The 11,299-nt window shown below is 33.2% G+C and overlaps 1 protein-coding gene across 4 annotated transcripts; it reads left to right on the top strand.

Moving 5' to 3' along the window:
• The first annotated feature begins 4,614 nt into the window (after positions 1-4,614).
• Positions 4,615-11,019, top strand: LOC115971151 (probable methyltransferase PMT14). Of its 4 annotated transcripts, none has more exons than XM_031090872.1 (7): positions 4,618-4,807; positions 5,523-6,191; positions 6,912-7,122; positions 8,032-8,314; positions 9,317-9,703; positions 10,149-10,226; positions 10,529-11,019. In XM_031090872.1, the coding sequence occupies exons 2-7, from the start codon at positions 5,550-5,552 to the stop codon at positions 10,764-10,766; spliced, it is 1,839 nt and encodes a 612-aa protein (XP_030946732.1). In that variant the 5' UTR covers positions 4,618-4,807; positions 5,523-5,549; the 3' UTR covers positions 10,767-11,019. The 4 variants fall into 4 exon arrangements, with proteins under 4 accessions (XP_030946734.1, XP_030946732.1, XP_030946731.1 ...); XM_031090871.1 differs by having other exon boundaries at positions 5,520-6,191; XM_031090873.1 differs by lacking the exon at positions 4,618-4,807 and adding an exon at positions 4,830-4,927 and having other exon boundaries at positions 5,520-6,191.
• The last annotated feature ends 280 nt before the right edge of the window (positions 11,020-11,299 follow it).

The following is an 11,299-nucleotide window of genomic DNA, read 5'->3' as shown; positions in this document are numbered from 1 at the left end:
GAGTGGGAAGAAGTATACACCCGAAACAAGTTATACTTCCTCGTATAATAGAGTTTATTGAAATAATACATAAAAAGATCAACATTTTTCATTTGTCCTACCTGCTCTCAAGACAATGCAAGAAGAAAAAAAGGATGTGAAATCTTTCTCTTTGATTACAACAAACATTCCAACGGATAATAGAGTGAACTAGAGAAATAATTTGAGACTATATGGTCATATTTTACGAAAATTCTTCCTCTTTGGTCACAATAAAAGGCAATGTGATATTCATATTCATCTAATTTTTTCCAAATTTTTTTTTATCAAAATTTTTCCATATTCTTAAGTCTCTTACTTTCACACATTACATGTGAAATTAAATGAACTCAAAATATATAATTGCAAATTTTACCAACTGCAATGAAATAGTATGTAAGATACTTTGTGTACATGTCATCACTCATCAATCAATTCTTGATTGAAACTTTGAAAGTACCAAAAAAAAAAGGCAATTTCACTTTAAACCCTAAATATTTAAATATTTAGGTTGGTAACAAATTATATAATGAATTTTCTAAAATAACAAATTAAATTCTGAATTTTCAAAATGTGACAAATTAAACCTTGCCATCAAATAAAATTGTTAACCGTGTCGCTAGAACCTAAAAAGATTCCAAGAAAATAGGTAGAGTGGCTGCTGCACCCCACCATCACCGCTCGCGACCCACCACTAGCTGCCCACTATTATCTACATTGCCATTACACGCTACCCACTAATGTCGGACCACTGCCAACCCCACCAGTCAGTGATAAATTCTAAAAGCCTTTGGTTTCTTTCACAATGGTCCAAGAAATTTTGTAGATGTAGGAGGTGGTGCTCTTGATTGGATTTCATTCAAGATTTAGAACCACTGGCTTATCTCTCAATATTGATGTAATTATTAACTACCATGAATATTCAACTACAACAAGCTCTAATTAGTCGAGTATTTGTTCAATATAAAATTGAGAAGTGTTATATCCACAACATTTTTATAACAAATTATAGGTGATAAATAGTTACTAATTATAATTTGAACTAACTATTAAAACTATTTTTTTTGCTTACCAATAATAGCTAATAACAACTTGCCACTTATGACTTATGATTTGTTGTGAATATATATATATATATATATATATATATATCATTTCTCTATAAAATTTCATGCATACGTATAGAATTTAAGAATGTCCTCATTGCTTTAGACTTCAACAATTGTCAATCCATAAAAAAATTTTAAAAGGAAAATAGTTTTGAAAGTTTAGGGTTTAATTTGTTACTATACCTAAAATATAGGGGTTAAACTTTGAAGTACATTAAAAAAAAATAATAAAAAATTAAAAAAGAGAGAGAAAAACTTTGGCCAAAAAGAAGGAAAAAAAAAAAAAAAAGTTACACGGGTAGCCATATATTGGCCTATTCATTGGCCACAACAGTTAGACTAGTTGTGCATTTATTTTAACATATATTATGTAGCACTATTAATTAATGAGTCTGGTTAATAGGTATTTTTAGGACATTTATTAATGGATTATTTGAAAAATATTTTAATATTACTTTTATAGAAAATATAAAAAGTTATAAAAATCAATTACTTTTTTTTCCTATAAAAAACTTCTAAAAATACTTTCTAAACTAATGCATTTAGATCGTTCATTAACTTTAACCTTAATTTGCAAGGGTTACAGTTAAAGTTTAGGTTCAAAAGGAAGCCATTAATGTTAGTGCAGTAGTATAACTATAGAGTTTAATCGCGCTAATTACAACTATTTTTTAAACGGTTTTTTTTGACAGTTGAGATTAGTTGCACGATTTATGTTAACTATTTTTTGTAATTTGTGCATAAAATATTAAAATGCCAACTACAGCAAAGATTAGATTATGTCGGTAGAGTTCATCAAAAAAAAAAAAAAAAAAAGAAGATTAATGTCGGTAGAAATTTGTTAACGTTAATTGCTTATATTTAACTATTAATGGAAATGTTATGTAAATTGCTTTTGTGCGTGGCACTTTTGCTATCATACAACAAAAGTGATCACTGTCAGAGGTCTTTTTTGGGAGGGCATCTAAATGCAAGTGGCAAATGGTTAGAGAAAGTATATAGAGCATAGGCCATTAGGCCCTACACTACAATATAAATTCCTATAGCATTAAGGTAACCTTGTTAATTATATATTGGGATGTCCACTTCAACTTGCCTTTGAAAGTGAGCCTAGCTACTGATAATTTTCCATTTGTGACGTTTGTGGCCAAGGGGTGACTATATTTCGTCGACCCACAGTCCCACATGATCTGCTTTGTCTCGTCTATCCGTGTTTTTTATTTTTTTAATTTTTAATATTTATGTACATCCTATATATTTGTAATTCTTTTACATATTTCATCACCATTACCTAAAACGTTTATTCTCACTCTTGATTATCCATTTAGTATTACAGCATTATTATACCATTAATGTCAAAGACAAATGATTAATTAGGGAAAGAAAAATGTTACAAACTCATGAGTAGAACTCATATTTGAAAATTGGTTTGCAAAGAGAGGGTACTCAAGAGCTTATATACACATGGTTAAGCTTATACTTATTCCCTGTGGGTCACTAGGATTATAACATACCACCACATTCTACAACCGACGTCTACAACAGTTCACTCTATTGATACTATCCCGATGATAGCCTTTTTTCTTTTTGGTGGCTCTACTTACCTATTAGTTATTTTAATCTAATCTTTACGTCTCCTCTTCCAAGATTTGAATACAAAACTATAACTCATTTGATCTCATACTTGATGAGATACATCTAACTATTTGACATGATGGTTGGCTTTGATACCAAATGTTACAAAACTATATAGATATATAACTTACCAATGAAAACTAGCTTGTAATGGAATTATGGAAGGGTGTCTAAGAATTTATACACACACGATTAAACTTACAATTAATCCATATGAGACCCTAGGATTATAATAATAAATTACCTCTAAGGCTCTAGCCTCTAAAGTCTCTAACTACCATGTCCTTGCCTGCCCAGCTCTAGTCTTGTATGGGTTTTTCCCACCTCAAAAAGGAGACATCCCTAAATTGATCTCGTCTTATTCCATTGTCATTCTAAAAAAATACATATGAGTTATTAAAAAAATTTCCATCAGAAGTAATTAATCAAACAGATGTTTTTTTTATGTAAAATTTTTTGAAATTTTTGGGTGTTTGGCGCAATTAAAAATACCGATAAGCCCTGAATATAATTTTAATTTGATCAGGATTAAGTTTTCAGGGGTTTTACACAAATAAGTGTTGTAAATCAATTTTTCCCACACTGTTGTACTCGTGATTTCCGTCCAATCCAACGATGGCTTAATATCTAACCCCCAGATCAGATATTTGGAGATAAATCTTCTAAACCTGTGGCTTTTAGTATGAAGAAAATAACGAGGTCCAATTTATTTATTTATTTTTTACTTTTTCTTAATTATTTTCTCATACTAGTGTTCACAAAAGAAAGATGTTTTTACCTTCAAAACAAGCACAAGAAGAGTAATTAAAATTATCCATACCCTAAAATTTCAATTCTATATACGTATTTATATAAGCAAATCTTAAAATAAATCTGATTTTAAGATATAATGTCCCATTATAAACCAATTTAACACATGTTTTGAAAGGGATCGATAGCAAAACGAATTCAAGTTCGATAGTATGTTTTTGTAAAAATCAATAAATTGTGTAAAATATTCAACTTTGCCCGGCATACGCCTAATCGTTTATTTGATTGGGTTTTTACTTTTTACAATAGTAATTGTTTTTGAAATCTTTATAGAATTATTCATCTTGATTACTTGCAAACATCGTTGTCAGCTCATAATATCTTCTTTTGTGTCCATTACAAGTCGATTAAACCTGTGTACCCCTAGGCTTTCACACCCTTCAATTTTGTTATAACCCCATGAATAAAGTAACTCAGCTCTCACATCTTTACATAAAATTCTTAGTTTCAACTGGCAAAATATAAAAGTTATTAATCTACAAAAGCTTCCTTTAGCTTTTCTTCTTTATTTTATCCCTTTTTCTATGCTAAGTATGCTTATCTCTCAAGCTTACAAGTAACAACAAATGAAAACCTAATCTAAAATGATTTATGTACATCAATATGTATAATAAAGTATAAACTTGACTAATCTCACAACATTAATTTAACTTACACAACTTTTTTTCCATAACATTTTTCATCATTGTTAAATTGGTCAAATGCGAGTGAACACAACTTTTTACAAGGATCAATCAACTTTTTTTTTGTTTTTGTTTTTTTACCTCTCTATCAGTCAATTACGAAAAAACACAGGCTTCTTATTAAACACTCGTGTACATACACCAGATAGAATTGCATTTTCCGCCATAATTGTGAAATAGGGAAATCATCACATTTTATGAGTGTAGCCTTACCAAAAATTTAAATGAGCAGCATGTATCAAAATGGGAGATCCGATCGGTTTGACAATAAAGGCAAATGGGGGCCATTACTATAGTTTTTTTTTTTTAAAATAATTGGGGCCACTACTATAGTAGATTCCATTTCTAGGCTAGAGTACTAGTGGCAGTGAATAGTAGGGTCTGTCGGTGGATAGTTCCAAACCAAAAAAACCAGAGTCTCCAAGTTCACTCCTTTCTTTGACTCTTCCCGTGAAGAAGTGGACTACTACTGCTACTGCTATATTAAGTTTTAGCTCCTACTATATACGTGTCTCTCTAAGTTAAATCTCTCTCTTTGTTCTCTGTGGCCAGGTAAAGCATGTGCATTGTGATCTCATTTTCTGCTTTTCTTTTTTTTTCCTTACTGGGTTTTTGCTTACCGTCTATTCTTATATGTTCCCCGCACTTGTTTTCTCATTCTTCTTCTTCTGGGTATGTCAGAAACATGCGATTACTTAAGTTTCTAGTTTAGTTTTGCTGCTTGTTGTTTATGAATACTTTTTGTTATCTACACTCAAAGATATCAGATTTGGTTGTAAAGTTCCATTAGTTTTTCAATTTCAATTCACATTTACTTTAGACTTATATATATATATATATATATATATAGATTAAGGCAGTGTGCAAATAACCGATGCAAAAAGATGTGAGTTTCATGCCTCTCCTATTATGTTTGAGCATAATGTGATTGAAAAGTAGAAGTTGCGTTTTTTAAAATTTTCCTAATTCGTCACTATCTAGTGATATAAACTGATCTAAATTCATTGAATTTTGCAGTTCTATTCATTTATTTTTAATTACATGAAGCCTCTTGGATATATATATATGTGTGTGTGTGTGTGTGTGTGTGTGTGTGTAAAATTAGTTGATACACATATACCATGTGTTTATAGATGATTGTTTCATAGTTGGAACAATTGTTAATGAACTTTCCCCAAGATTAATATTACTATTTAGCTTTGATTTCTCAACCATTGATGATTTGTTTCAAGTTACTGCTTTCTAATTTTGCTGTGTACTACAGTAGGTTTGAGGGAATTGTCTCAATCGTATCATGGGCTCTAAGCAAAACTCACAAGGCAACATACCACGAAGGCCATTATCTATATTTCTCATTATTGGTCTATGCTGTTTCTCTTACATCATGGGAGCATGGCCGAGGAGTGGTTTTGGAAAAGGGGATGGCATAGCATTGGAAATAGGCAAGCAGACAGATTGCAACATTATAAGCAAACTAGATTTTGAGCCTCATCACAAAGTTGTTAAGATTAGTGAACCTTCTTTACCTAAAGCCAGAGTGTTCAAGCCATGTGACATCCGATACACTGATTATACTCCTTGCCAAGAACAAGACCGAGCAATGAAATTCCCAAGGGAAAATATGATATACAGAGAAAGACATTGCCCTCCAGAAAAGGAAAAATTGCAGTGTCTTGTCCCAGCACCCAAGGGATATATGACTCCATTCCCTTGGCCTAAAGGCCGGGACTATGTCCACTATGCTAATGTTCCTTATAAAAGCCTGACAGTTGAGAAGGCGGTCCAGAATTGGGTGCAGTTTAAGGGAGATGTGTTCAAATTCCCAGGCGGAGGAACAATGTTTCCTCAAGGCGCAGATGCATATATTGATGAACTTGCATCAGTCATTCCAATTGCAGATGGCACTGTCAGAACAGCACTGGATACTGGTTGTGGAGTATGTTGATAATTATCTATCTTTTTTATTGTGTTTGGATCCACATATATGCATATTGTAGTATTCATCATATTTTAGAACTCAATTTGTTGCCCTACCACCCCCCCCCCCCCCCCCCAAAAAAAAAAAAAAAGATCTCCCAATTTCCCTTCCACCTTTAGCTTATCTGGATTCACATTGAGAGCCCATAAACTGTATTTTTTTTCTTTCCACTTCAAAGGCCTTTAAAAATTTACCCAGTTAGGCCTCTCTCTTTGTTTACATGGAAACAATAAGATAGAGATGCTCAGACAAAAACATGATGTTTCTCTTGATATCATTCTTAAAATACCATGCCTGTGCTGAGGCCTGAAAGGCACAACAACTGGTTGATGTATCTTTTTTGAAGAGCTTGATATTTGGGAATCAGCATTAGTTTTATGCTCTTAGAATACCAATCTTGTTGGCTCTATTCTGGACTACTTCACATTTTTCTTTGTTTTAAACTATCAATATGAATTTGATTTCTTGCTGGCAACGTTCAGATGATATAATATAATTTATGGCCTAGGTTACTATCTACAGATTCCAATTTAAAGTGGAGTTCTGTCTCTTTCCTATAGATCAATATTCTGGCAGTAGCTTGTTTGTTATTTTTACCAGCTGCCTAATCTACTCATTCTCAGTTGGCTTTTTAATTCAGTAACAGTTACTGGACTAATGATTCTGCTCATGACACAGGTTGCAAGCTGGGGCGCATACTTGCTGAAAAGAAATGTGTTGGCTATGTCCTTTGCACCCAGGGACAATCATGAAGCACAGGTACAGTTTGCATTGGAACGAGGTGTTCCTGCTGTTATAGGTGTTCTTGGATCAATACGACTTCCATACCCATCAAGAGCCTTTGATATGGCTCAGTGCTCTCGATGTCTGATACCATGGACTTCAAATAGTAAGCACTAGGAATGTCTTTGTTCACAATCATATATTGATCTTTGCACTTTTTGCATTATGTAGAGAGCATGTAAACTTATACTTAATAATAAAACTACATCAAAATCAAATACCCCGGAATCAGATTGTGAAATATATCTAGACCTTTGATTCTTTTTCATCACAAAAATAAGTATGAAAACTATTTATACATAGCAAGACTGAGATATTTTGATAGTCACAAAAATAAGTATGAAAACTATGTGTGAGCACAAATTTATCAAAACATTTATTTCATGTTAGCAATCCATGAAGTGTAAACAAAATTCTTCTTTTACATGAATAAGTCATGAACTATTCCCAAGAGTGACTATCAAATAGTAGACATGGAGTTTCTAAATGCAAGTGAAAGCTTGGTTTATGGCTAAGTTTCAAATTAGAATCTTCAAGTTTGCAGAGTTTAAAATTAAAAAAGTTCCCTCATCCCTTCAACTTCCTAAAATTACATAGTAGTTTTAATTTTTATGACAAAGGGATGGATATCAAATAGGCATTGCAGAAAGAAGTTTCTTTTTTCTTGTTAAAAGTTAAAGAAAACTAAAGAAGAAATAAAGATTCTTAGAAACCTTGAAGAAAGATAAAATTTAATTTTTTAATTATAAAAGAAAAAGAAAAACGTTTATATCGCTTTTATTTATTTATACTTATATCACTCTGTCCTTATATGGTACATATTTTAATTACTCTGTGTACCATACAAAATTTATCTTCTGTCATCCAACACATTCACAATATGCTATGTATTAACATTTATTAGGTATAATTGCATTAAAATGGACTATCAGTTTAGTACAAAGGCAGCAGAATTTTTGTGTAATTGGTAGAAGTTGATTTTTTAATTTTTTTTCATATGAACTTCTCTATACAGATGGATTGTACCTAAAGGAAGTTGATCGAGTCCTCAGACCTGGTGGATACTGGATCTTGTCTGGCCCTCCAATCAATTGGAAGACCTACTACAAAACATGGCAGCGGTCTAAGAAGGATCTCCAGGCTGAGCAAAGACAGATCGAAAAGCTAGCTGAACTTCTTTGCTGGGAAAAGAAGTATGAGAAGGGAGATATTGCTATCTGGAGAAAAAAAGTAAATGCCAAATCCTGTCAAAGAAACTCTGTCAATGTATGTAAATCAAAGGATGTTGATGATGTCTGGTGAGTCCCTGTGCACTTCAAGTTTTCTTGATTACACAAGTATATAGTTGCTATGATGTTATTTTCTGCTATGGGTACAACATTGTTACTTATATGACATGTTTGTTGGGTTGTCGGGTTCAAAACCTGTAGACACCCCTATGGATCCCAATTCGAATTGTATATGGATCAGGGGGAGTTATTTGGGGAGATAGTCATTTAATTGTAAAGTTGAACTACCTTACTATTAACTGGTCAGATATATCATTTGCAATCAGTGCTGTGAGTTAGTATATGGCTGGACCTCGACATCCACATTGGGAAGCTGTTCTCTGGATTGTGAGATACCTTAAGGCTCATCCTGAATGTAGAATTTTATATAGAACCAATGGTCATTTGCGTGTCGAGCCCTTAACAGATTCGCATTGGGCAGGTTCACCCTCAGATAGGAGGTCCACCACATGATAGTGTTCTGTCCTAAAGAGGTAACTCAATCACTTGGAAGAGTAAAAAGCAAAGTGTTGTTTTTCATTCCAGTGCTGAGGCTGAATATAGAGACATGGCTCAGACCTCGTGTGAGCTTATGTGGATTAAGCATCTTCTAGAGAAATTGAGGTTTGATGTACACCTGCCTATGACCATGTATCAAGACAACCAAGCAGCAATTCATATCATTTCCAAGTTCCAATCCAATGTTCCATTTGAGATTAGTGTGATTGCTACCTTGTATATCTCAAAAAGAGCCCAAGTTGCTGATATGTTCACAAAACTGTTGTGCAAGGTCCACTTAGATTTGTTATGTAACAAGTTGGGACTATATGATACATATACCCTAGCTTGAGGGGGAGCGTTATGAGGAATATTGTATAAGTTATGAGGGTAGTTTGGTCATATTGTATCTAGTGCCTGTTATATAAATAACATATGAGTATTAGGATTAAGTTAAGTAGTTTTTAACCCTAAGCCAACTCTGGTTTACTCTAGGTATTATCATTCTAATTCTTATTTTTGTGGTGTATATAGGTACAAGAAAATGGACACATGTATAACTCCTTTCCCTGAGGTAACCGGTAGAGATGAAGTAGCAGGAGGGAAGTTGAAGAAGTTTCCAGCTAGGCTTTTTGCAGTCCCTCCCCTAATAGCTAAGGGATCCGTCGAGGGGTTTACAGCAGAATCTTACCAAGAGGATAATAAACTTTGGAAAAAACGTTTAATTACCTACAAAAGGATCAATAGATTGATTGGCACTACAAGATATCGGAATGTGATGGATATGAACACAGGCCTTGGAGGATTTGCAGCAGCACTTGAATCACAGAAATCTTGGGTGATGAATGTGGTGCCTACAATTGCCAAGAACACTTTAGGTGTTGTTTATGAGAGAGGCCTAATTGGCATATATCATGACTGGTATGCCCCTACAATTTTGTCCTCTTTGTTGCCCACTTAAACTTTCACACTTTTCCTGCATTTTTGTAAACTGAAATTGCAGAGAATTTGTAGCATGTGAGTTTTAATTGCAATTTTTATAAAGATGAAAATCTGTTATTTTATGACCAACTAACAGCAGCTTACCTTATATTTTTGGTACATTCTGAGAGGGATTCATTTATAAGCTACCCTTTTCTTGTTGTTGATAGCATAGCAAATTCCTTTGCAACTCATTTAGTATCTGTACAATATGTTGGTTTATTAATATTTTCAAAATTTCCTGATTTATCCTGATGCCAAGGGAAACATAAGAATGTCAAATAGTACAAGTTTTCATGCTCATTAAAAGCTCAATTTCTTTATCACAATGCCAAAGGCTATGGAATCTCGATGAGATTTTTATTCCCTATATATCTTTGTTCAGGTGTGAAGGCTTCTCTACTTACCCAAGGACATATGATCTTATTCATGCTAGTGGTGTCTTCAGCTTGTATCAGAACAAGTAAGCCTCATCTTCTTCTTCCTGTATGCCAGAAATCATATCAGGTTTTGGCATATTTAAATTATTTGACATGGAAGCATTCCAATCAATGATAATTTTTGTACTCATAGCTTCTTAATTTTTGGGAATTTTCATGTGTATCATTTTCATTCTAATGTGTCCTACTTTATTGGAACTCAGCAATCTGAATTTAATAACTGAATCCAAATTATATGGGTTTTCTTCTGATAGAAAACCTCATTTGTAAGAAATCTTTACTACCTTTGAATTCTGATGAAAAATATATGTAAATGATTGAATAGGTGCCAATTGGAATACATCCTTCTGGAGATGGATCGCATATTGCGGCCTGAAGGGACTGTCATCTTGAGGGATGAAGTTGATGTGATGAACAAGGTTAAGAAAATTGCTGGAGGCATGAGATGGAATACCAAGTTGATGGATCACGAGGATGGTCCCCTTGTGCCTGAGAAGATATTGGTTGCAGTAAAGCAATATTGGGTTGGTAGCAGCGGAAACAGCACATCCAGTGATGAATAAATCAGGTCTTTACTTCTTGGTGAATGAAAGCAAAGACTGGCACCAAGTCATGATTTAAGTTACTTCTGAGTAGAGGGACTCAAAGAGTTCCAATCCTCATAGATGGCATGTGTAAGTTATAAATTTGTGTTATTGGTGATATAGAGGCAATGGTAGAAAAAAGATGCGCAAATAGCATTTCAAGAATACTATTAATGATGTTAAGCACGACATTAATAATCATCATATAATTTTTTTTTTTTTTTGGTCCTTACGATGAGCATTCATCTCTTTTTTGCTCTAAATTTGCGTTGTAAGCTGCACATTAGATCAACTAAAGTATAACCCATGTTTATGCACAGACATTTATCAGTGATTCAGTATTAGTGATGAAGTAGTCTTACATAGGTGAGTAAAGTGATCACTTTGGCATTATGAATAATTCACTTGACACCAAAATTTATAAATAAAAAAAAAAAAAAAATTTAAATGGACACTTGGCACAATATTATATTACAATTAGAAGCTAATTTGAACTTAATTTGGACTTTGAT

Source organism: Quercus lobata, chromosome 12 (assembly GCF_001633185.2).
Source record: "Quercus lobata isolate SW786 chromosome 12, ValleyOak3.0 Primary Assembly, whole genome shotgun sequence".
NCBI lineage: Eukaryota > Viridiplantae > Streptophyta > Magnoliopsida > Fagales > Fagaceae > Quercus > Quercus lobata.
Note: the sequence above shows the minus strand (reverse complement) of the source record. Positions and strands in the feature narration are given on the sequence as shown.